The sequence below is a fragment of the Mastacembelus armatus genome, chromosome 24 (assembly GCF_900324485.2).
Source record: "Mastacembelus armatus chromosome 24, fMasArm1.2, whole genome shotgun sequence".
Classification (NCBI taxonomy): domain Eukaryota; kingdom Metazoa; phylum Chordata; class Actinopteri; order Synbranchiformes; family Mastacembelidae; genus Mastacembelus; species Mastacembelus armatus.
In genome coordinates, this window is record NC_046656.1 from 19,759,206 (window position 1) to 19,785,403 (window position 26,198).

Sequence of the window (26,198 nt, forward strand, 5' to 3'; positions counted from 1 at the left end):
GCAGTGTGAGCTGAAAGGAGAGACCATCTTACCATCACTCATTTACCTGGCAGAAAGAAGATAGGACTATTAGTTGATGTGCATTCAACATTCAAAGGTAAGTCAACACTGTAAATTCTTCATTTGAGAAACGGGAAGTTCCTGGATTGCACATTCAGGTATCTTCTTGTGTAAGTTTTGTTTGTTTTAATCATAAATTTTCAGTGTGGAAAAGCCTCTTTTTTTTTTACATTAACTCACATGTAGGTGTTTTGTTGTAAATTTGTGTTTGCATGATTATTTTCTGCATCAGTATTTTTGACCGGAGGTGTTATAATCGTGTGTGTCACAAAGTTCAGCACATTTAATTTGATCATGTCTTAGTAAGCTGGTGCTCTGAAGCTTCAGTCTGATCGCGGTGTCTGTGTAGGTGAGTAAGCAAAGTGTCAGGTTTGTTCAGGCGTCTCAGATTTACTGTAGAAATGCTTTAGCTCACACACAGACAAGGAGCCGTGACACCAGACGATGACAAAAGTGTTAAACTGTAGATTTATAAATGTAGGGGATTTTAACACCACCTGTGCTGCCCAATGATTTTAATCCCATTCAGAATATTTATGTGTATCTAAACAGTGTTACTTTAAATAAAAAGCAATAAAACTAGCCTGCTGGATAGTGCTGTTTGTTTTTCTACTTTTGTATGAAACCTGACTCCCAAATGTCTCTGCCTGTGTAAAGATCTGACTGAGTTATATAAGAGAGGAAGACTATGATTTTTAACTTAGAGGAAGACTCTGCCCCCTCTTCAACTCTTCCAAACCATCCCAAGGGGGCTTTGTACTTTCTCTCTTGGTTTTGTCCTGCTTGATGTCCCTGTCTACTACAGAATAGATCCTGGAATTTCACAAAAAAGATGAGTCAACCGACAGAGGAGCAAAGTGAATATTTAAAACTATCCAAATGGGGTTTTAGTGCCCGTCTGACAGCACCAGGAAAGAAAATTCATAATCTCTTCTGAACGATTCAGATATTAGCTCCCAGATTAAGACAGAAAGCAATAATCCACATTTCTGTTCTATTTACTTTATCTGTAGTAGACGATGCTCTATGGCTGCATCCCTGGTGTTCAGACTACACAACAGAGGCCCTGAGCTGGTGAGGGAGGTGCTTCTGGAGCGAGGCTGGGAGGAATATGATGAAAAAGAACAAGAAGAAGAAGACTGGAACCTCTACTGGCGAGGCTCTGCATTTTGCAAGTCAGAATATCACAACCTGCTGCCATGGCAACGCCTCAACCACCATCCCAAAACTGCCGGCATCACACGCAAGGTGACAGACTAACACGAGGTGCCATCTTTGTGGGTTAAAATGCAGAGTTCCTGGTGCTGACTGACAGCAGAGTCGGCCATGTTTGTCTGTATCACATGATGTGTCAAAAGATGCAGCTGCTTTACAAATAAGCTACGACTATAAACCTGTTTTTACAATAACTATCAGTAATCTGCATTGAAAAATCTGATCACAATAAAACCAAATCACAGAAAATCCCAACACATTTTAGGTGTAAACCCAAAGACCCATGGGTCAGATGTCATTGTCCATCTACAGATCTGAACATGGGGCCTTGAGAAAGAAACCAAAACCAAAACAGAAATTATAAAGCCATTTCATTTCAGTTCTAATGACTTCCCTCTAAAACAATGATCTGTAATTCTTTGGAAGGACTGCTTGGCACGCAACCTGAGGAGAATGAAGGCCACATTTGGTTCAGCTCTCTATGACTTCAGCCCCATCGCCTTCATCCTCCCCAACGACTACACCCGTTTCCTGGATGAATACAACAAGCTGCGTCTGACCAGGGGACCGTCGGTCTACTGGATATGTAAGCCTGTGGATCTCTCCAGAGGCAGAGGGATCTTTATCTTCGAGGACATTAAGGACTTGGTCTACGACTGCTCTGTTATTGTGCAGAGGTACATCAGCAGCCCTCTGCTGATCTCTGGCTACAAGTTTGACCTGAGGATCTACGTGTGTGTGAAGAGCTTTCATCCACTGACTGTTTACATTCATCAAGAAGGACTGGTGCGTTTCGCCACTGAGAAGTACAGCCTGTCATCTCTAAAGAACCTGTACGCTCACCTGACCAACACCAGCATCAACAAGTTCGGCCCGTTCTACAAAACCCAAAAAGAGAGAGTGGGCCAAGGATGCAAGTGGACTCTGAGCAAGTTCAGGCATTTTCTTCACAGCCAAGACATCAACCAGCTTCTTTTGTGGCAGAGGATCAACAACATCGTCACCCTGACCCTGCTCACCATTGCTCCCAGCGTCCCCTCCTGTCCAAACTGTGTGGAGCTGTTTGGCTTTGATATCCTCATTGATGTAAAGTTTAAACCCTGGCTGCTGGAGGTCAACTACAGCCCTGCGCTGACTCTGGACTGCCAAGCAGACGTTACCGTGAAGAAAAGCCTGATTAGTGATCTTATTGATTTGATGAACTACACATCCACTGACAGGTTAAGAGAGAGAGCTTATCAGAAACACGGGCACAAGCAGCCTTGTCTCCATGCTGATCAACCCTCACATGTTCCTATACCCGTGCTCCCAAAAGCAAAACAATCCAAATTTCAGAAGAAAACGAGGAGTATCCAGTCCTCACAAACTCAGGCCCTGCCTCTGATAAAAACTCTTCACTGGTCTGAAAAGATAAACCGCAGACGGACCAGACACCATGAGTTTGTATCTGATCACAAAAGACACCTCCCTCCTGTTCACTTAGACAAGATGCACGCAGCCCGGGGCAGAACCACTAACACCACAGCTGCCAAAAACCAAACCGGGCAGACCCTAAACCTGACATTTGGCCCTCATTCAAGGACAAATGTGTCAGTGGTAAACAGACAGACATGTCCAGCCCTGGCATCGTGGCTGAGGGACAACAGACGTCTTCACATGTCTGAAGTTACAAACCATGACAGCGCTGAAACAGAAGCTGAGACAAAGCTCTCAGGAGACACAGACGTTGCTGCTTCGATACTGGAGAGCCCACAGAGGGGCCTGGGGTTCAGGCAACCTGCTGCCTCCTGGAAGCTCCCGAGCATTTACAGGTACATACAGCTCTGCCTTGTTTACTGTGAAAAACAAACAGCAGGACAAGTAAAGCTGCAGAGATAAAGCCATTTAAGCCTATAAGGATATGTTTCAATTACTATTAATTATTACTATTATTACTATTATTATTAATTACTGTTAATCACTAATAATCAGACACATCATTTTTTTTAATCACCCCAACAACATGTGACATACAGTGGGTACGGAAAGTATTCAGACCCCTTTAAATTTTTCACTCTTTGTGTCATTGCAGCCATTTGCCAAAATCAAAAAAGTTCATTTTATTTCTCATTAATGTACACTCAGCACCCCATCTTGACAGAAAAAAACAGAAATGTAGAAATTTTTGCAAATTTATTAAAAAAGAAAAACTGAAATATCACATGGTCATAAGTATTCAGACCCTTTGCAGTGACACTCATATTTAACTCACATGCTGTCCATTTCTTCTGATCCTCCTTGAGATGGTTCTGCTCCTTCATTGGAGTCCAGCTGTGTTTAATTAAACTGATTGGACTTGATTAGGAAAGGCACACACCTGTCTATATAAGACCTTACAGCTCACAGTGCATGTCAGAGCAAATGAGAATCATGAGGTCGAAGGAACTGCCCAAGGAGCTCAGAGACAGAATTGTGGCATGGCACAGATCTGGCCAAGGTTACAAAAGAATTTCTGCAGCACTCAAGGTTCCTAAGAGCACAGTGGCCTCCATAATCCTCAATGGAAAAAGTTTGGGACGACCAGAACTCTTCCTAGACCTGGCCGTCCAGCCAAACTGAGCAATCGTGGGAGAAGAGCCTTGGTGAGAGAGGTAAAGAAGAACCCAAAGATCACTGTGGCTGAGCTCCAGAGATACAATAGGGAGATGGGAGAAAGTTCCACAAAGTCAACTATCACTGCAGCCCTCCACCAGTCGGGGCTTTATGGTAGAGTGGCCCGATGGAAGCCTCTCCTCAGTGCAAGACACATGAAAGCTCACATAGAGTTTGCCAAAAAACACATGAAGGACTCCCAGACTATGAGAAATAAGATTCTCAGGTCTGATGAGACCAAGATTGAACTTTTTGGCGTTAATTCTAAGCGGTATGTGTGGAGAAAACCAGGCACTGCTCATCACCTGCCCAATACAATCCCTACAGTGAAACATGGTGGTGGGAGCATCATGTTGTGGGGGTGTTTTTCAGCTGCAGGGACAGGATGACTGGTTGCAATTGAAGGAAAGATGAACGCGGCCAAGTACAGAGATATCCTGGAAGAAAACCTCTTCCAGAGTGCTCAGGACCTCAGACTGGGCCGAAGGTTCACCTTTCAACAGGACAATGACCCTAAGCACACAGCTAAAATAACAAAGGAGTGGCTTCGGAACAACTCTGTGACCATTCTTGACTGGCCCAGCCAGAGCCCTGACCTAAACCCAATTGAGCATCTATGGAGAGACCTGAAAATGGCTGTCCACCAACGTTCACCATCCAACCTGACAGAACTGGAGAGGATCTGCAAGGAAGAATGGCAGAGGATCCCCAAATCCAGGTGTGAAAAACTTGTTGCATCATTCCCAAGAAGACTCATGGCTGTACTAGCTCAAAAAGGTGCTTCTACTCAATACTGAGCACAGGGTCTGAATACTTATGACCATGTGATATTTCAGTTTTTCTTTTTTAATAAATTTGCAAAAATTTCTACATTTCTGTTTTTTTCTGTCAAGATGGGGTGCTGAGTGTACATTAATGAGAAATAAAATGAACTTTTTTGATTTTGGCAAATGGCTGCAATGACACAAAGAGTGAAAAATTTAAAGGGGTCTGAATACTTTCCGTACCCACTGTAACTAAAAATGACTTGAATCTAAGAGCAGTTTCAACTAAGTATAGATAAGATTATTACTATTATGATATCATTCTTGGTTTAGGTTTCAGTGACACCTTTTACTTTCTTTTGACCGAAATTTTGTTTTGAATCTCGGCTGGTGACAACATTTGAGGCATTATAATAAAAACTACAACTTACGGCTTAAAATCCGTCAAATTTCGAGTTGAGTATACAAACCACCAGCCAACCTGCCTCAGGACAAAGAAACTGCTTCCAGCCATTCACGGATAATAAAGAAATGCTGTCTGATTCACAGTGGGAGCCACAGGCCAGTTATTATTCCTCTGGAAGGAACCACAGCGGTGAATGGACAACATGTCCCTCCACTCAGAGTTGGAGACTTCATTCGGACATTTCCATTTAACACGGCCACTCTGGAGGCTTCACAGCATAAACTGGATGTTAAGATAATCATACAGGAGCTTCACAAGCTGACTGCTCAGTTGGCTGACTGGAGGAGTGAAGAGGAGGAGGAGGATGTAGAGGGTGAGGAAGACTTTGATTCACTGCTGTGGGGGCAAAAGGATCCTCCACTGCTCAGACAATACTTCAAACCCTGATAGAGTGGCACTTCCTGTTTCTAGATTTACTGATAAAACTGGAGGTATAGAGCACATCGCTTTTCTTTCTTCTATTGTGAGTGAGTGAGCATAGTACTACTGCACTTTCAATAAACTTTTTAGATTCCTGTAATTTGACACATTTAATTGATTTCATTTTTTGGTGTGAAAAGCAGATAAACAGAGGGAACAAAAGTATTTACTGTCACGGTGACATTTATCAGTCAAAACAAATGAAAACTCATCCTCTCAGACTGAACTCGTCTGAAATCATCTTGAAGAGACTGAATGACGCTTGTAAACTGCTGGACGGGATCATTAGGCTTCAGTTAATGCCACATTACTACTGAGTTTATCAGATAACAGTAAAATGAGCCCTTAAATGCACACACTATACTCACACACAGCACACTCTGAGTCATTTGCACATATGAACTCCATTCATTTCAGTGCTGAGGTTGTGACTCCATGCTTTTCCTTGATGTGCACCCTGCCTGATGCATACTTGGTTTCCTGTCGTCCGTTGGGGAAGATGGTTTTAACTGTCCCATCTGGGTACTCTCTGCGTTTATACTGGGAAGTGTGGACTTCTCTCTGACCATTGGGAAAATCTACCATCTTCTCACCACACCTGGAAAAGATGATGATCAAAAAGCACAAACAAATGACTTCATTAGCGCCACTCAGCAGACAGCTGTTCTTTAGCTAACATGATTGCCTCACAACAAAAATAATATTTATTTATTCACGAGTATGCTTGTGGCTTTTTAGCCTGAACACACCCTGAAGCTGATCCTGAAAATAAATGGCATCAGTCTTACGGTGAAAGCTGAACGATGGTGCCATCAGGGAAGATTGTCCTCTCGCTGCCATCAGGCTCCAAGTGCTTGATGGTTTGGTCTGGAAATAGGATCTCTCTCTTCCCCCCAGGGTGTCGCTTCTCTATGGCAGGAAGAGACATACTGGGAAAAATGAGCTGCATATACTGAGCTGGCAGGTTGGTATTCTGACTGTTTTACTGACTGTTTTACATTAGGCAGAAGCAAATGTTGTTTTTATTTTTGGTAATGTTTATTAATTGACAGTATAATGATCACCTATGTGTGTTTGACTCTTTAGCTGCTAAATGCTCCACTGTGCTAACCAGTGGATGTCGTTTGTTGCTGGACAGGTAACGTACAGAGAGGTCACCAGCCTTCTCTCTTAGAAAAGGTGCCTGCTGCACCCAAAACGACTACAAGAACAGTGAGAGTGAACCAAAACAGTGAAGCCAGACAGTGGGACAATGAGCTACAACGCACTAGAAACATCCACAAAGCTGCAGGTTCATTCTATGCAGGTTCATCGCGACGACTGAGCCTTTTCTCAGCCTCACATTGTTTTAACATTATGTTAAAATACTGATTAGACAGATGAGTATTCGTGCATCTTACCAATCTGCTTGTTGGGGAAGTGAAGGACCTCCACACCAGTTGGGTAGGTAGTGTGTGTTGTCTGTGAACTAGCATAGTAGTGCACCTGCAACACACATGGACACAATCAAAGTGAAATGTTAACGTCACTGTTGAATCATAAAAACTGGACTTCAAGGACTAATACAAACGTTAAATATAGATAAAGGTACTGCAAGATCGGAGCTCACCACTTTCCCGTCCTCCAAAATGTGTGTCACGTCTCCATTGAAGAATGTGACTGTTCTCGTCTTCTGCTCTGAAGAAACAGCTGTTTTGGTGCCATTAGTGAAAGTTACCAGGCTGCACCCGTTAGACAGAAGCTGCTCCACCTGCACAGAAAAACAAACCCAGGACAAAGTGGCGGCAACTTTCACTTGAATCAAATTTCGTAAGATCAACTTCACATTTATTTAGATCTTTTATTTACTTGTGGGAGTTTCCCTTTAAGTTGCGAAGGTAAATCAGGCCTGGGCTGTGACAGATCTGGCAAAGGGAGCATATCGACTTGCACTTCATGAACATGTAATGAGGGCAGTCAGTGCTTTGACACCATCTTTTGTCCATCCTCATAAATTATTGCCACAGTGCTTAAAGACCACTTAAGAGTGTATCATTTACTTTGATCATTTGATACCAGTAAGATTTAAATAGCAGACATGAAGGTGAACTCTAGAGATTCAATAGACAATACAATAGAAACTAGCATTAAAAGTTGAAAACTGGAAAACATACTAATAACAGTTTATACTGTGGTAAGCTATATGCAGAAGTGAACATTATAAATGCAACTTATGTTTATCTCTCTTTTCTGTTTCATGGTATTTAAGGCTAACTATCAAAGGGCATCTAACAGAAATACAATAATTAGTGCGGATCTAACTTGAACTACCATTTCACAAAACTTATAATGGTGCTTATCCGTCAATCGCTGCTTTCCTCACCGTTTCTCTGCTTTTTACAGTAAAGGGAAGCAGGTCTTGCTTTATTTCTACCAGCTACAGCAGAAAACTACATTTAAACTGGCACTACCTCCAAGTTGTACTAAGTCTGCATGTGTAACAACCAAAGAAAATTTGTTTCTACTCACTTAGATATTTTGATCTACTTTCAAAAGGACAAATGTGTCAAACAGCACCACCTCTGTCAGCGGGGAGTGAGAGAGGTCTGTATAAAGTGTCACAGGGAAAATGAGTGGAAGTTTCAGGTGACAGAGGCCGTGACATAAACACATTTATCACGACTGATCTACTAATCGTCTTATCTCCTGCACAGTCTTATCTCACACGCTGATTTTAAGTATCAAATGGCAAAAGTGAACAGAGTAATAGTTTAGTCAGAAGCATTTCACCTGCAATAACAAATTTTTCTTAGCAGGCAGCAAAAACAACTTGCGAATGCACCACGGATTTATCGTCACCTTTTAAATAGATACAGTGAACCTGTTAACAAACAGCTGCATTAATATGCGTTAATCATTTGATGAGTTTAATATTTACTCTCCTGTGACTATTTGCTGTTTTTAATATCCCACTCCCTTGGGTGCTAAACGGTTTCAGCTGTTTCTCAAACTCACTTTAAAGTTCCATAAAGCAAAGGGGCACTGCAGGTTCAGGTGATAAATCTCTGCAGTAGATTCAATGTTGTGATTTGTTTGATCGTGGCCTGAAATGAGAAAGACTGTACATCATGTTTTACCTCTGTCTGTTGAGCCTGGTGCACAGTGTGTGTTTGTGCAGTACATCGGCCGCCCACCAGACAGCGCTGTGGCATAACTGTGAGCTTCTCCCTCAGCTCAGAGTTTTCTTGGTTCAGTTTCTCCAGTTGGCACCAAACCACAGACCAGTCACTCTCGCTCTGCTTAAACTGCTGCTGAAGGGCCTCCACCTGCTGCCTGAGGGCCTGCACACGCACACACACACACACACACACACGCACACGCACACGCACACGCACACACACACACACACACACACACACACACACACACACACAGAGGATGGAAACATACATGTGACTCATGTTGACTAAAGTCGAAAGTGAGAGTATGTTGTTTTCACTGACCAACATCTCATCTCACAACCTGAGCTTCTCACAGAAAACAGGAAACCGCTTCTCACTGATTTTAGCCAAAACAAAAGTGATGATTGTGGTGTGTTAACCCCAAACCTTCCAGGTGATAAATTATTTTACACAGAACCTTTTCAAATTTCATCTTCACTACTAATTTTGGTGACAGCATCTCACTTAATATACAAAACAAGCAAAAATGAATTATACTGGCAGATGGCAAATCGTTATTTTATTTTATTTTTATTTCAGCTGGAACATACTGCCAAAAAATTGCATCATTGATTACCGAGCTGAAATTGTGTATAATCAGATTTTTAATAAAGGACACAGTTTATTCTGACTATGCAGGTGTAGTTAATAATTCATACTATCCAATAATGCCGCTGCTTTAAGAAGTGATATCTCCAAAACATTATAGTTTCATTCGCTGGAGTGTCAGCAGCACTGCAGTGAATGAAAGTGAACTTATACACAGGGGTGTTGCTGTTATTTAGCCTAACTGCAGTGATCTAGGAAAATAACACAAACACTTCAGTATAACAGCAGCAGCACCGACGGCATTTTACAAATCAATGAATCAACAATTCTCTAAAACAGCTTGAACATTTTCACCTTCATCAAGGGACGATTTATTGCAGGACTTCTGGATTAGCCTTGACATTGCTTTAGACTGATGTCCCTAATAAACCTGAGTATGTATGGTGGTGTGCTGCATTGTACAGTAGCTACTCAGAGAAAACTGACCTGTATTTCCCTGGATTCCAGTTTGTCCCGACTGGGTTGACACTTGTCTCTGTCAGAGTGAATGTTGTCTCCTTTACAGCCCCTTCGGAGCTCATCTTTCTGATCTACACAGTCTCTTTAAATACACAGATGAGAAGTTAGACACGAGAAAAAGTTTTTTAAAAATAGTAGAAATAATAAAACATATCCAGTGGAAGACTATGACCATGCATGTACTAGGATAAGTGGTGGTTTTTTTGCCCTTAACACAAAAATAGCGGAGACTAATGGCATGAATTGGCATCAACTGGACAAATGTGTAATTCATCATCAGTGGATAAGTAAAAGATTTTTGGACCTAAAATATTTCCATTAAAAAAGCTGAGTCTCAAACATCATGCACATCCAACGCTGCTATCTTTATGATCTTGTAAATCATGTTGTGTGGCTAAAACACAGCAACACATTTTCTTCTTTCAGTTTCATGTTTTGTGCAGACAGTGGAAAACAGATAATAAACCATAAAAGAAGCTTAGATGAAGCTCATAAAATGCCACCTGCCTATTTCCTCTGTGTCAGACTGTAGATCAGATGACGCAGTAGTAGATTTACTAAAGAATGCTCAGAAAACCATGAAATATTCTTACTTGTGAGATCCCCATGATGTTTGTGCCATTTTTGTGTTATACTGATCATCATTTTCCCCTTCTGGTTCGAGTGAGTTTAGCATCAACAGTATTTGATTCCCTACAAACAAAAAATAAACAAAGAAGACTTACAGAATGAACCCAGATTTTGGAAACCTGTGTTGATTTTGTTCCCACATTGTTGTCCTAGCCTACATCATCTCCCCTCCCTCTCTTACCTCGGTGAGATGTCCTTTTATGCTCTGAGGAGTTCCGACATTCTGGGTTTCTCTTTGTTCCTCTGCTGTACATCCTCCAGGGTTTTGGTCTTTTAGTTGGTGAAGTCCTGAATAACTGTTTATACCGGGATTCTTGCTGCAGCTCTACAAAGGAAACATGATGACATAAAGACAAAAGCAATGTTAGCTCTTTGTGTTGTGCAAGTAATACTTCAAAGTTTAAAACAGATGGACAAATATACAACGGAACACCATTCATCGTTCTCCTGTTCATAATTTAATTTAAATAATAACACTATTTCATAATAAGGACACTAAAAACTAGAATTTGCATCAGTGAAAATCACAATAGTCAATAAAAAATTTGAAAACTAAACCTAAATCAATCAAATCAATCGAATATATGTTACAAGTACCATGACAGGTGTCATGAGATCTGGTGGAAAAAGACTTTTGCTGAGGCCCCAGTCTAGATCCAAGTCTCTGGTGCTGTTTCAGTTTCTGGATCCCTGGTAGAACCCCTCCCCTCTCCTCCTCCTCGCTGACAGTATCACTGGCATAATCATCCTCCGACATGTTTAGATGGGAATCCTGAAGAATGCTTTTAGTTGGGGAATGCATTGGAAATGTGTTGCTGTTCACAGGTGGTGAAGAATCACAAAACGCTGTTGGTGTTGTCGAAGCATGTTTTTGACTTCTGACCCAATCTGAGTCTGAGTTGCTTCCTGGTCTCGGCTCACCGCCCTGGGAAAGCTGAAAATGTGTTTTTTTTTTATCGCAGCCGGTGGACTGAGTTTCCATGTTCAAGCTTGAGACTCTTTCTATGTGGTCATTCACCATCTTAAAGCTAACAAGAACTTCCTGATTTCTCCAGGCCTGAGGGGATGCACTGTTGTCCCTCTGAGGGGGGGAAATGTACAAACTGGATTTGTACACGGGGCTGGGATGTTTGGGCGTACAGACTTGAGTGTCGTTCTGATGCAGTGATTGTTCCCATTGATCCTCAGTCATTGTTCTATGAGGTCCACTGAGTTCAGTCTGACCTTTAACCTGGTCTTCATCAACAATGTTTTCTGTAGTTTCACCAACTGTGTATTTTGTTTCTTGTAACAGACCAACTTTCTCATCTCCTGTTGTTGAAGTGATGTCTTCTTTCTGGACTTGTGAGGTCGGTGGAGTGTCGTGTTGGGGCAGCACAGGAGTGTTGGAGTAAGTGTTTCCTTGCTTTTCCCTGGAGAGCTGGGAAAAGTCCTGAGCCTGAGCCAGGATCTCAGTTTTGGTCTTTTTCTGACTGTACTGTGATGCCTCAGGATTAAGTAAACCAGAGCAAAAGTCTTGTAAAGTGCCAAACTTTCCACTATGCTCAGGTTGAAGGGTCAGAGACTGGAAGGCCTTCAGTTGCATCACTTCGTCTTTAAAGACTGTAAATGGGGCAGAGGAGCATCTCTGAATAAAAGACTTCTCATTGGGCTGCTGGCTGATGGAAACCCTCGTCTGCAGCTCATCCTGGTCAGTGGCCTTCAAATTATTTCTGTCCATACCCGAAATGCCCTCACTCTCCGGTAAGAGGTAACACATCGTTCCATCATTGTTCTTAAAAAGAGCATTTGGAGTTTTAAGTGACATGAATGTATATATCATAGAAATTACTTTTTGTTTGTTTGCTGCGGTGATCTAGGTTGTGCAATTAGACAGTACTACAACACACTATACTAAACTACTGTTTATAGTACACCCCTATATAATATACCTGCACCTGTGGGGGCTCACAAACTTCATGCACTTTCAGTGGCTCCACCACACACTCCTTCAAAGTTTCTGACTCCGTCACAGCAGATCTGATCGGCCATGGTGCCCTGACAGAAAACATTACATTTTATTTGAACTAATTATAGCAAAGTGAAGTTGTAAAATATCCCTGTAAGCACAGCATCAACACACATAACCATCACATAATTATTTCTACATTACGGTAATCTCAAACGGGCAGTCCAAATACGTTTCCAAGTAACATCCCAAGAACCTCCAGCCTCGTGGGTACCTGTTTTCAGGCAGGACGCTTCTCACTTCAGAGAGACTGACTGGGTGCTGGTTTCCATCTCCAGACACAATCTGCTCAATTCCTGTGACAAGAGGGGTGCAGATCAAGCAAAGAGTGATATCCCTCCAACTGAACACAGAGTTTCATTTAAAAACTGTTTCAGGCCTAAGGTTGGTGCTTCGTCTGATTTAAGAAAGTGGTGGACACAGTGAGAGTCTTCTCTACTCAGATCCACATCCTCATAAAAATATGCTCACAGTTCCCCGCCACTCTGGAAAGTAAGTAACTAAGTAAGGAAAGTAAAATCATATCAGAATTTCTATTTATTATAACTGTCACATGTTTTTGAAGCACTAATGTGAAGAATAGTATGTGATTATAGCAAATTTCAAATTCCACACATATCAGAGGTCAACATTTTAATGTGAGACCTGAGTCCACCATGTGCTGAGACAGTAGCTGGTTCTTACCCTGGCTGGGACACGAGGGGACAGGATGATCCTTAGGCGTCCTTCGAGATGATGGAGGGGATGACACTGGGAAAACTGGGAGCTGTGGGGAGAAAGATGTGAATGTGGACTTGAGAGATTATGGCAAGTGGGTTCAACGATAAAGCAGAAAAAGGTATTTCTGTTTTGTCTTTTGTGTCAATTATCAGAAACGTTAAAATGAACATACATATAAAGACAGAAATAAAACTTGACTTTTTCATGTCAGAAAAAGAAGAAACCCTAAATAAAAATTAGTTAAACAGACACACAACCATGACATATCATCATTTTTACATTTGCTCATTCATTTGGAGTTGAGTTTCTGGTCACCTGGCAAATAAATGCACAGTATTCAACCTCCTTTTAGCTCTAGTTTGCTCTGTGCCAACCCTGCAGGAACATATCTGAATCTTCAGCTTAACTTTGCCTGTCTGTTGCTTGGTTTTAAAAGTCAGTACCTTATCAGAGTTTGTCAGCACAGGCAGCAAGGCAATCCACTGCAAGGACACGTTGGCAGGAAACATCCTATCTTCAGGAGAGACTAGACAGAGATAAAGAGAGTAGACGCAAGACAGAGGGTAGATGGTGAAATTAGATGTTCCATTTCTAAGAACTAGTGTGTCAGAGGAAAAACAGTTTCTTGGTATTTCTGTTTTGATTATAATAAATTTAAATTTTTTTCAATTAATCTAGACAAAGGAAGTGTCTGTACTATCATCATTATTACTAAATAAGATGCCCAGGAGCCTGGTGACCTGTCCAGGGTGTACCGCTGCCTTCCACCCAAAGAGAGCTGGGATAGGCTCCAGCAGATCCCTGTGACCCTGGTTAGGACTAAGCGGGTATAGATAATGAATGGATGCCCAGGAGTAAAAAGCTACTACTAGGTCCTGATGCATTGAAGAATGTGCCTTGGGGTTAGACATGAAAAGCTTGTTGTAGGTTACAACATGATGCAAATATAAGTTTTAAATACTGACAGCTCTGTATGCACTTTATTCATGCATGATGCAAAATACAAAAGATTTGCAAATTCAGTAAGTCAAGGTCATGTCGTTCATACCATTTTGTCAAGGTAAAGTATAATTAGTATTAACAAATGTAGAGCTTTTTCCAAGCTACAAAGCACCAACCACTGTACAATGTTAAAGGCTTTAATGAAATGTAAACACTACTCATTGTTCTAATCCTGTGACGATACTTTTAGACAATGCTAAGAATTTTTTACCAAACTCTTACTGCAGTTTAAAGATACATGAGAAACTTCTCCTTTACTAATATGTGCCAAGCCAAAGTGCATGAGGCTTGTTGCATCATATGAGCCTCTGATGCTGTCCCTCTCTCTAAACCACACCTCCTGCTGACTACAAATTCTTCCTCTCTGAAGAAACCATGGCAGCCTCACACAAAAAGACCAACAGACGCACTGACATGTTTTTTAATTCATGCTTCCTTAGTTATGTTTTGGCAGAACCAGTCATGTATTGACAGAACTCTAGAACAACTGTAGGGATCTCAGAAGAGGACTGTTGAATTTGCTGGATCAAAGTGCCTGAAGAGATTCTGGGGCAGCTACAACGACCATGATTCAAGGATTCAACTTTGTGATGCCTGCCTGGACACACCTGTAGGTTGTCCATCCTACCTTGGTGCTGAATAAATAGGACTACAAATTGGACTGCAACCTCTCCAGCTGCTGAAGGAGTAGTATGATCTCCAATGCTGTTATGTCCAGACAACACAATATGTCAACAAATTTAACAGCTGACTACTGTAAAGTACCGAATCTAGTCACATATCAAACCCTCTCCTGGGTGATGACTGGACAGTTCGTGCTGGGTCTGCCTCTCAACTTGTCGGTCCTCTATATCTTCATCTTCAGGTATGAAGAAACACAATTTCTCGATCACTGACTTTTCCCAATATTAAAAAAGCCCTGGCAAGTAAAATGTAGAATAAGGATGCAGAGAGAGGACTCAGGGAAAGACTTCAGACAAGGAAAATCCTCCAATTTGCAACGTATCAGATCACATGGCAACTGAAAACTTAATAACTGATGTCTGCACAACTCGAACTCAGATTTCCTACCACTTAGCCTCTTTGAGTCACTTAAACTTCAATATGAGATTAAATGGCTCTGTGCACTATCTTGAGATTGATGGATAAACATGTTAAATGTGGAACATAGTGTGCTGTAGATTATTTCAGTACTTAAACGGCATCAAACAGGAAAACTCCACCCAGTGTGCAGAGAATCTGTATTTTCCACAGAAAAGCAGCAGCAATTATAATATGTGTTTATATCTGAAACATTAAGCAGAGTCCACCTGTATATGGGCATGCAGACGTTCTTGTATAGGATGTTTAACACAAAATGTAAAGACAGGAACAGCATCGTAGGTTTAGATTTTTTGTGTGTGCTCTTCTGTGTTTATTCTTGATTCATATTAAATTTAGAAGCCAAGAACCAAATAACTGTTTAGTGACTTACTTCCTCTCCAGGTTCAAGTTCTGGAAGAACAAAAGTATCTTCCTATTCAACATTGTGGTTGCTGATCTCTTCCTGGTGGCCTCGCTTCCTGCAAAGGTCTACGATTACCAGCAGGGTCTGAAGCGCAGCAAGGACACTGTGGTGTGCAAGATACTGCTTTTCATAGTTTTTCTTAACCGAGGAGCCAGTATTGTCTTCCTCACCACCCTGTGCATCGATCGCTACTTTGGTGTGGTCCATCTTGGAAGGAGGAATATTGTCAGAGTGTTTAAGAAGTCACCTCAGATCTCTACCATCCTCTGGCTTGTGTTGCTGCCCCTCATCATCCCCACTATCATCAACACGTCTGAGTGCTGCAACAGCCATGGCTGTAAATTTGTGATGGAATATCACGGCATGACCGACATCTACAGAGAGGTATTGTTTTTATTTAATGTGGCTTGAGCACAGCTGTAAAATATTTACCTGTAACATGGAAACCAAAAGTGTTCATTACAAACAGCAACAGCCCTATAAATACCCAGAGCCAGTCTGACAGCTAAGGAGTTAAATTCCAAGAACATATAATGAACCGTACATGCAAGAAGGTTAATTTGTCATAATGAGATACTGCCCAACATACTAACAGTCACTTTATTGTTTTTTTAAGGTTGCCTTCTTAATCCAGATCATCATCCCCTTCATCATCCTTGTCTACTGCACAGTACGCATAGTCAACCGGCTGAGAAAGAAAACGGTCGGGGAAAAGACAAAACTGAGGAGAGCTGTGTGGGTGGTCATGTCTGTTGTTGTTGTCTTCTCCATCTGCTTCCTGCCTTGCACTATAGCCAGAGTGTTGCTGCTGGCTGTCAGGTTGAAGGCCTGGCAGGCTGCAGAGGACATAGTGCTTCAGGTCTACAACACTCTTGAGGTTTTCTCTTACACTGACTGCCTGTTAGACCCGTTGGTATACTGCTTCTTTAACTCAGGGTTTAAAAATGCTTACATATCTACCTTCTGTCCTACATTTCTTCAGAAGAGACCACCAAATTCTGCCTGTGGCATGGGAACTGGAGCAACAGCTACAACTACAACTTCTGGAGGCAAAATCATGTCTTTGCCAATAGTGGAGAAATGATTTGTTTCTCCTCCTAAATTGTTATTAACTATCTTAGCATAGGCTGGTCACTTATCAATGTGCTTCATCTGCACAAATAACATGGATCCACTCACACACACTGACAAAACAAAAGAAACATCTGTGTTATTGTTGACACCTTCTTTGCAGATTGGTTTATAAGGCCCACACTGGCCTCATGTTTCAGCCATTTTAGGAAATATAATTTTACAATTGTGACAGGTGTTGTGTTTGAAAACTGACAAACTCCACAAGAGGAGAGAAAGTCCTGCTGTGTTTTTTTTTTTTTTTGTGATATTTAGAGGTATCTTCTACACTGAAATGTGAACTGTGTAGAGGACTGTACACTGTCCAACACTGACCTGTGCCTAAAAGAGTCAGCAGTCTACTCTGCTCCTGTAGAACCTTGTGGATCTGCTTAATTTGTTGCTGAATAACCTCATTTGGATGATCTGGGGCCTGCCAACAAACATACACAGAACACGTTGCAATTACTGTTTTAAGCCATTTGAGATGCTTCACAAAGGAAGTAATGTTCAGAGTAATGTTCTACTGCTATCTAGTGGCATGAAGATAAACTGGTCAGTCAATGAGTCTGGTTACATGGAACAGAACTGTTAACATAAATTCTTGCATGTTTTCTAGAGAAGGTTCCTTGTCACTTCATTCATTAAATTCCACTCCGAGTTGCTAAATAATAAAATGTGTTATGTGCAGCAAAATAAATGAGTTTAGATTTAGTGTTAAACTTTTTAGCAACCTTACTGAAAACATGTTTTGGATTGCAATGAACTGCACTCTAGTTTACTGAGACCAGCATTGTGAAGAACTAGTTGTATGTTGTATTGATTTCTCCTGTATGACTATTGAATATTTGTGTAAACTGCAGTTCTATAGACAGGCTACTGTACTGAAACTGACACCAAACTCCAAGCAAAGTAATACTGACTTGTTGCAATGTCTGATTTAAGGTCTGAGAGGCATTAATATCCATGTTGGCAGCAGTCAGCTGGGTTTGCATATCATCAGGGCTCAGGGGAGGAGATATAAGGCCTTTCCCACTTAGTCGGTTTGTAGACGACTCTTTGGCCTGAGCTTGTCTTCAACTGAATGCAGCTGCAAAAAAACAAACAAAAAAACAATAAATAAATAAATAAAATTGTCACAGTGCAATGAAAATGAACTTAAAACTGTTTAATATCGCGAAGAAGAGTAATGGCGTTCCCTGTCACAATACTTATGAAACATGAAACATAAAACAACAGGCTATTTGGAACTGAGGAAGTATAGACACTTTCTGTGACTGACAGAAAGTTTGTTTAAAAGACAATAGCGTTATATGTGTGTGTATATGTGGAACAGATTCTAGTAGTCACAAAGAACTACTGTGCAAAACTTTTAGGCACTTTTAGTTTTGATTCTTATCACAAAACACTATCAGGTGTTTGATTGATGCCACTGTGCAGGACAACAAGCCCATAAATTACCCATTACAGTTCATGAAGAACTACCAGGAGTCCTCGAGCAGACTCCCACAGAGCCCAGATCTGGGTTTAGGATCAAAAGAAGAGACAGAAACACTGGGACACCCTGAATCTACAGAAGAACTGCAGCAGCAATGAACCAGGAGAAACTTTGTGCTGGTCAAACCAGGGATTTCTTGTTGCTGGTTTAAGGCCAAAGGGGAGAGCTGCAAATACTGATTAGATTTAGGTTTGGTTCACTTTACTGCACTTTGTGTGAAGTTACCTGATAAATGAAAAATTATTAATGTTAAAAGCATCCCCTGTGTGTTTTAGTGCCTAAAACCTTTGCACAGAACTGTATATACTCAGCTCAAAATTTAGGTGATTTTTCCATGTGAAACTTTTTATCAATGAGATTTGACTTAAATCTGACTCACTTTTAGCTAGCAGCTAACATGTTTGGCAAAGAAATTGGTTTTAAAAAATCGATCATTGTTAAACCCAGATATTGTTTCAATTTAATACACAGAGTCTTCAAGAAATCTGGAAATCTCTTCCAAGTCGCAGTAAATATAACTTAGTAAATATAACCTTAGCTATTCCACCAGATGTTTTTAAAGCGTTAGTTAACTGTTGACTAGTTAATCAAACAGTGTCTATTGTAAAGATGATGACTTACATGAGAGACTTTAAAAATAAAGCTTTCAAAACTTCTCAGTTCAGGGGAAGGCATACTAGCTAGCTAACTAGCGAAAGCTAAGCTAACGTTAGCTAGCTAGCTATATTAAAAATCAGCCTTCGGTCAAATTCAATCCTGTACTGACGGTTAGGGAAAGGCAGCAGACTTGTAATTTCGACCCTCAGGTGAATTAAAATCTCCAAAAGAGCGGACAAATGACATTTTTAAAGTGATATTTGATAGAATATGCCGGTTACCTTCACCTTGATTTTCATATTAGTTGCGGAAAGTTTACGTTACTGTTGCTACGGTAACTGGGCGTCATGTCAACAACACAAACCTGCCAGTAAACAACAATGAAGACAAAACCTCATCAAAACAAAGATTTAACTCATGCTACACTAAAATGAGTTTACTGAAAACCGTATTTTTTAATTTTTTTTACCTGAGAACAGGTGTAGTTAGTAAAAGGTAACGACAACAAAACAACTTCCGGTAACACCCTTCAAAATAAACTCTTATTAACGTGTTTTAATTTGGAAGTTTTTTCTTCTAAGAAAAATGAAAACATGAGGATGAAACTCTTAAATTTTGCCTTTTCGTTCTGGTGGGGAAGCATTGGTGTAACTCTAAATATATAAATAAAGTAACAATAATTGTTTATTATCACTCACCACTACAATGCTGCTGTCCAAAATGTATAGCCTGTCTTTGAGGTTTTAGGAATAAATTACCTTGGGCTGAGGTTACCTTTATTTTATTTTTTTAATTTTTGGCTATTTTTTTTGACAAAGAGAAAATGATTCGCAGATTAGTTGATAATGAAAATAATTGCTAGCTGCAGCCATAGTTTTGACTGTATAGACTGTAGACACTGTAATAGTACAGTGTGTGTAGTTTATAATGTATAATAAACATTAGTGCACTAGTACTTCATTCTTGTCATATGAATTCTTATTTTAGGTTATTTCTGGGCTTGAGCCTTGGGTTCATTTATACTTGGACTTACCACCAGATGGCAGCATAATCTAGTGCTCTAACCAGAGACAGACAGAAACAGGCCTAACTGTGTTAAATGGAGGTGAATTAAATGGATGATGGTGAATGAGTACAATGAAGAACTGTAATGATATCAGCTCTGCATGTAGAACACAGAAGATTTCAAGCGTTTCCCCAGAATAAACCATTCCTTCCTCTACTATTCAATTAAATATATTCTGATAAACGAACTGAGCTCTTTTTGGAATATTTGAGAAGAAAAACACAAAAATCTTGTGCAAAAGCTTTTGTCCTTTCTTTTATAATTGACATTGGTTTCATTTCTTTGTCTACGTATAGTTTCAAATTACAGAGTAATTATTTTAAAGGTTTTATGGTTCACTGAGCACAAAATAAGTTATCAAGATTAAGAATGAATGGAGCAAACATTAATGCTAAGAGTCAGTGGTTAATATACTATGCAATAGGCACATTTGTCATGTTATTAGTAGAAGCTCTTCTGCTATAGGCTAAACAGACATTGAAAAGGGCAATTAGATTTTTGCAGTAACAATTTTCAAGTCCTTAAAGTGCAGAAAAATCAAATTTACTCAAGGACACAATGACTTTGCACTATTATTTAACCAAAATTGGTTAAATAATTGTGTGAAACCTTCTATGAAATTAATCTCAACAAGCACGCATCATCATTAGACCCCCTCATTCATTATCATTCATCATTTCCTACACATCATTATCTAAATATTGTTAGAAAAGATAGCAAGTATAAGAAATGATTAAGCATCATCAATTCCAAAATAAATGGTTCATTTGTTTTGTCCAAGGAAATGTGATCCACTTTCCGCAACCACAAAATTTTACTACACTTCATTCTAACCTGTCACAGTTATTACTGTTCTACCACAAACTCAAAGCAGTGCACTGTGCATTTTGTCTGATTACACAGTTATTGGGAATTGATCAGCCGGTTGTCCACAGACAGATGTGGAGTTTTTTTCACCACAGCAAGGATTAAAGGTGCAAACATAAATACATTTTTGGATAATGCTTGCTAAATTTTACTGACAACTGGGAGACCAGTATGTCTGTGACTGTGCAGACGGAAGCAGCAGCACATCTCCCTTTCAAAAACAGTGGTCAGATTTATTTTTCAAGAGCCTAGTCAAACTGTGGTCATGCAGGCTGCCTCATGGACGCGATCCAATGCAGCAGGGATCCAAGGTGGCGCTCTGCCATTTCTAAAGAGACTGATCTCTTCCTTCTCTGCTTTTCCCCCTCACTCTGTGACGGTAATGCCAAGATTTGGAGGGCCTGGCACCAAACGCACCCTCCTTTCCTCCTGCTGGTGTGTGTGTGTGTGTTTGTATGCTGCACCATCAAAACACACATATACTGTACAAACACACATGCATGCAGATTAACAGCGATGACAGATGAGCCACAGACTGGAACATAGCTACAGGCAAAAACCAGAGGAAGGAGGTCATCCAAAAATCACACACCAAAACACAACACACACGCACTACAAACGAACAAATACAAACACACAAATGCCTTTTTAATCATGAAATCTCCTCTTTACCCAGCCCACTATACATTCACAAAGCAAAAAGATTGAAAATAATCAAATAATGGGTATAAAGTATCCAGGTAGGACAGCTACCCTTGCTGTGACTTTTTTTGTTTGTACAATCTATAGTTAGATATCACACTTATTTCATCTAAAAATTCACATTTGTTCTTGCAAAACTCCGAGCTGCCATTCCCTCCACCTCTTGTTGCTGAAAATAGCATCAGATATACAGTAAAATGATGTGAGAGCTGAAAGGACACTCCTGGTGATCATTTACTGCCCCTTGTCTTCATTTTCTTTCATATCTGAGTGTGTTCTGTGTACATAGTGCCATGTGTATAAACCCAAACAGCAATTACCAGTTAGGAAACATAAAAGACACCAGACTTCTGATTTTCAGATGCTTTTAATATATTTTCCTCCTATACAGGCTTTTAAAAAGCAAACTGCATCACTTTCACCCTTTTAACATCGTTATTCTCTCCAGAGTGATGGAGGAGAAAAAGATGTTTTGTGGGAAGAGTAGTCTTAAGTCGGAGAAACTCTAGATTAGAGGCATAGTTTTCTCATTTCAAATGCAACTTCGCTGCATAACATATACAAAACTTTAAGTTTTTCAAATCACTACATCACAAACATGGCTCTTGGGAATCCTGAGCTATCTAGGCCTTTGTCTGGAGTCCTATTGGACAAGAGACTCCTGTCCCCCTCAGGCCACAGTATCCGTCCGGGTTTTTATTCAGGTACTGCTGGTGGTAGTCTTCTGCATAGTAGAACGGCTTGGCTTCAGCTATTTCTGTGGTAATCGGACCAAAACCTTCCTCCGTTAGGACCTGAGTGAATCAGTAACACACAAAGACAAATAAGTGAATACATAACAGTGTATGATGGGAAATGAAGTTCTATTTAAACTCTGCAATCCTAAAAATCTAATAGGCTGTTTCTATTTAAATGTAACTGTAAGTGAAAACAAACCATGGTCGTATTCCAATGACTTTGTGTTTGCTGCATTAAACCAGTTTCATCACAAGAAGCATTTGACTTTGAACTGAATGAATCTCATCAAGGCCTCACACTGAGATGCACTTATTAGCATCTTAGGAGCAAGAAGAAATGTGTCTAATGTGTTTATACAAAGCATGTGTGTAGCTCCAGGCCCAGTGGTACACACTAAAACAATACACACATATTCACAGCAGAATCAGTTGGTGATGACACCTTCTCCTCCTTCTGATAAAAATTACTCAACCAGATGGCGTGTGGGTAAATTAAAAGACAAAGAGGAATGGTGAGCATGACAAATCACTCACACACACACACACACACACACACACACACACACTTATGAAACTTCAAATACTGATGGAGGAGTGTTCATGTGTTTTTTAGCATGTGTGCATGCACAGCTTCTTACTGGATCATATCATGCATAATGGAAGAGAGAAATTTGGGTCGACATTTACGTGCTTAGCCTTTTTTCTGCAAAGCTGCTGTTCTTCCTTCTAACACGAGAGCCACCAAAACTCCCTCCGCACTGAAAAGGAGACAAACCCTACGTCTCCACGTGCAAAGCTCTGATACTTGGACTGTTGTTTCTTTCATGAAGACACTAATACTCGTGGTTCACGGCTTCATTATATGCCCCATACCCTGGGACAAAAAGCGACTTATACTCACTTTGGTGATCCCTGACCTTTCCTCTAGCACGACCACAACAGTAATATTTCTGATTATCACAGCTACTGGATGGATTTCTAATAAACATTTTTGTGCGACAAGCAGGATATAACACACAAGCAATTTGTGATGTGGTAACGTTGTTACACAATATAGTTACTGCAAAAACTACTACCAAAGTATAATAATAAATACACGACTCAATAGTACAATATTTGCAGTAAAACCGGGGCTAAAATACCAGCAGATTTCTAACATTCACGTCACCCTCAGGTGTTTAGTGCTTCACAGCAGATGTTAACATGCTGGTCATCACAAAAAACATTACACTGCTTCACCAGCATGTAAGCATTGTTACTGGGAATATGTAAGCATGCTAATGCTAGCACAGTGCTAACACAGAGCTGCTTGGTTATGGTTCCTTAATTTTTCCTTATTTGTTGAATTATTTATCTAATTCCTTTTTCACTTTTAAAGTGGGACATGTCAACAACACAAACTTCTACATTCAGTGGAAAAAAAAAAAAAGGATAAAAGACGAAGACATTGCGATGCTGTGATGCTGCAGACAGGTGTAATGTTAAATGGTAAAACACTCGCACTTTCATTTTGACTGGACTGAATTCCTGAGAGAAATACTAAAAGGTTTTGTTTATTTTTAGTCCAAAAACAATCAGACCTAAAGCTGTGCTGGGCAATTTCACACATTGGCGCTTCTAATAGTTAGTGAGAGGTAATTGTTTGAAAACCATTTTAACTTTATTGACGTCAGTGCTCCCAAGTTGTTAAAGGAGTCAGCAAACAAATCCGGAGGGTCTGTGATGCCTTCATATCAGAAAATACCAGACCAGAGAGAGAGAGAGAGAGAGGGAGAGAGGGGGAAAGGTTCTGACGCTGGCAAGTTCAGCGTTTAATGGACAGAGTGTTTGCTCCCTGCTGCTTGATTCATCCCTTCCTGTGAAGGCTTCGCACTATGACTGTACTGACGCCACAATTTAATTTGAGTAAGTAGGGTGGAGGCACAGCAGAGCAGTTAGTCAGGAAGGGATTCTCTTCTCTGCTGCAGCTGCACAGCCTGTGATTCAGACAGGAAAGATGGATTTTCACCTACACTTTACTAGAGTAGGCAGGTTTATTTATATAACACCTTTCTCTCTCTATCACACACACACACACACACACACACACACACACACACACACACACACACACACACACACACACACACACACACACAAAGAGAAGCAAACATTTAATGGAAATAAAGAAAAATGATGAAAAAATTAATGGAATAAGTATTAGGCAAATAAAGATATAGTGAAACGCAGAAATAACCAGCACATAAAAAACAAAGGGACTGTCCTGATTTCAACAGTTTCCAGTTTGAGCAGACCTCAGTAGTGTAGTCCAGTTACTGTACGCGCTGTAGGAAATAAAAGGCTACTTAACCCAATTTTATAACAGCCTTCTAAGACAGAAATCAAACTAGAGCCTGCTGGTCTGAGAAGTCTGGAGAGTCTGTGGCACAGAATCAGATCAGGGCCCATTTTGTGCCCAAATCATTTAGTTTCTTTAACAATATTTTAAAATCAACACCTGTAGTAGGCAATGATGTCTTCAGCTATAAACCTTATGTGCAGACATGTCTAGTCAAAAAGCACAGCAAAGTTTACAGTCAGTGAATTTTTCATTTTTCATGTTTAAAGCTTCAAATAAGAAGCAGCATGACTTGATGTGTGTTACGTGGAGTCAGTGACGGCTTCGACCTGCCGTCTGTAATAAGTTTCATCTATAAATGTGAGCACACACTGTAGGAATATTGGCCCATTCACACCTCCAGTCCTCAAAGCCTGGGCAGCTGTAGGCTGCTACTCATTGTTAATGAGAGCTAGAGATAAAAGGCACCCTGTGGCACCACAGGGGAAGGTTGAGAAAGGCTCAGCGTTATGCTAAGGTCCACTGATGCAGCGTGAGCGACACCTGGTGAGAGCCAACGATGCTCGGTTTAATTCCCACAGAAACTGAAGTTATTTACACCTAAGTGTCGTCAGGATGACGTCCTGAGCAGATACACGACCTTCCTGCTCTGGTGTGGTTCGTTAAAACAACACACACTCCAAGGCCTCAGCAACAACCACCGTCTCCTCTAGTCCGGCAAACCCACCAAACTACAGATGTTGAGGCTGGTGTTATGATTCTCTGAGGACACACATAAATCAGCACCAACCTGTACCTGCGTTATACGCAAAATGGCTGCATTCTCCATTATACTGGTCTAGTGGCATCCTCAGCTGCATTCCCCGCCTTTCCAGTGTTTCATCGCGTTTGTTTGGGCTGGTGCTTCTGCTCTGTTAGCAGCCTGCTATAAATGCATAATTCACATCCATTAATTTGCATGTCAGAGAAGTAGATTGCTCATTTGGAATGCAAATACCTTGACTGCTCTGGTAAAGCAGGGAAACGTGAACAACACTGATAAGCACCCACGAGACAGAGAGAGGAATGGAAAAAAATGGAAAGGGGAAAAAAAAATAAAAAGGTGAAGCTGGCTGGTGAAGTTAAAAGCCCTAAGAAGAGGATTTCACAGACAAAGAAGAAAGAGAAACAGAAGAAAATGGAAAGAAAAGCAGCTGTTTGGTCTTTAAGAGTAGATGCATGAATGTTCATGAAAAGAAAATGCAGCCAGAGAGGTGTATCAAGAGAGAAAGAGATGCCAGAACAATGAGTATACACTGCTTCAGCACCCATGCTTGCACCCACTGAGCGAGCACACAGTATTACATAAAGCAAGCACACACATGCTCACACACACAGCTACCACTTCCACCTGCCATTTTAGACGCAGTGCACACCCTAATGATGGGTAAGAGGCAAGAGAAGAAAAGGGAGGCTCCTTTCATGCTGCAGACAACCGCCAGCCGCCTGCAAGGTAATTTTCTGCAGTGCTGTTGTACCTTACACACAGGAACACACACACACACACACAAATGCACACATATACACACCAAATTCCCCAATCACTCTCTGTG

The 26,198-nt window shown here is 40.7% G+C and overlaps 4 protein-coding genes across 8 annotated transcripts in view; 2 read left to right on the plus strand and 2 right to left on the minus strand.

Annotated features, from left to right (window-relative positions):
* Positions 1 to 48: 48 nt before the first annotated feature.
* Positions 49 to 5,523, plus strand: ttll2 (tubulin tyrosine ligase-like family, member 2). The gene is made up of 4 exons (XM_033325070.1): positions 49 to 97; positions 1,074 to 1,308; positions 1,702 to 3,086; positions 5,220 to 5,523. The coding sequence occupies exons 2-4, from the start codon at positions 1,087 to 1,089 to the stop codon at positions 5,521 to 5,523; spliced, it is 1,911 nt and encodes a 636-aa protein (XP_033180961.1). The 5' UTR covers positions 49 to 97; positions 1,074 to 1,086.
* LOC113137513 (uncharacterized) lies at positions 5,342 to 19,396 on the minus strand. Of its 5 annotated transcripts, none has more exons than XM_026319231.2 (16): positions 19,366 to 19,396; positions 17,725 to 17,891; positions 17,138 to 17,234; positions 13,626 to 13,708; positions 13,147 to 13,228; positions 12,677 to 12,758; positions 12,386 to 12,491; positions 11,052 to 12,228; positions 10,636 to 10,779; positions 10,418 to 10,517; positions 9,792 to 9,906; positions 8,673 to 8,876; positions 7,166 to 7,306; positions 6,957 to 7,041; positions 6,345 to 6,465; positions 5,342 to 6,154 (listed from the first exon to the last, which is right to left on the minus strand). In XM_026319231.2, exons 2-16 carry the CDS (start codon positions 17,794 to 17,796, stop codon positions 5,965 to 5,967), a joined length of 2,799 nt encoding a protein of 932 aa, XP_026175016.1. In that variant the 5' UTR covers positions 17,797 to 17,891; positions 19,366 to 19,396; the 3' UTR covers positions 5,342 to 5,964. The 5 variants fall into 5 exon arrangements, with proteins under 5 accessions (XP_026175016.1, XP_026175017.1, XP_026175015.1 ...); XM_026319232.2 differs by lacking the exon at positions 19,366 to 19,396 and adding an exon at positions 19,178 to 19,222 and having other exon boundaries at positions 12,392 to 12,491; XM_026319230.2 differs by lacking the exon at positions 19,366 to 19,396 and adding an exon at positions 19,178 to 19,222.
* gpr31 (G protein-coupled receptor 31) lies at positions 14,581 to 17,038 on the plus strand. Its single transcript, XM_026319235.2, has 3 exons — positions 14,581 to 15,049; positions 15,670 to 16,075; positions 16,308 to 17,038. The coding sequence occupies exons 1-3, from the start codon at positions 14,877 to 14,879 to the stop codon at positions 16,773 to 16,775; spliced, it is 1,047 nt and encodes a 348-aa protein (XP_026175020.1). The 5' UTR covers positions 14,581 to 14,876; the 3' UTR covers positions 16,776 to 17,038.
* A 2,483-nt stretch (positions 19,397 to 21,879) lies between the features above and the next one.
* msraa (methionine sulfoxide reductase Aa) overlaps positions 21,880 to 26,198 on the minus strand; it is a 27,922-nt gene continuing 23,603 nt past the window's right edge. Inside the window, exon 6 of the mRNA XM_026319007.1 lies at positions 21,880 to 22,325. Coding sequence (XP_026174792.1) covers positions 22,155 to 22,325 — 171 coding nt within the window. The 3' untranslated portion in view covers positions 21,880 to 22,154. The remainder of the gene's footprint in view (positions 22,326 to 26,198) is intronic.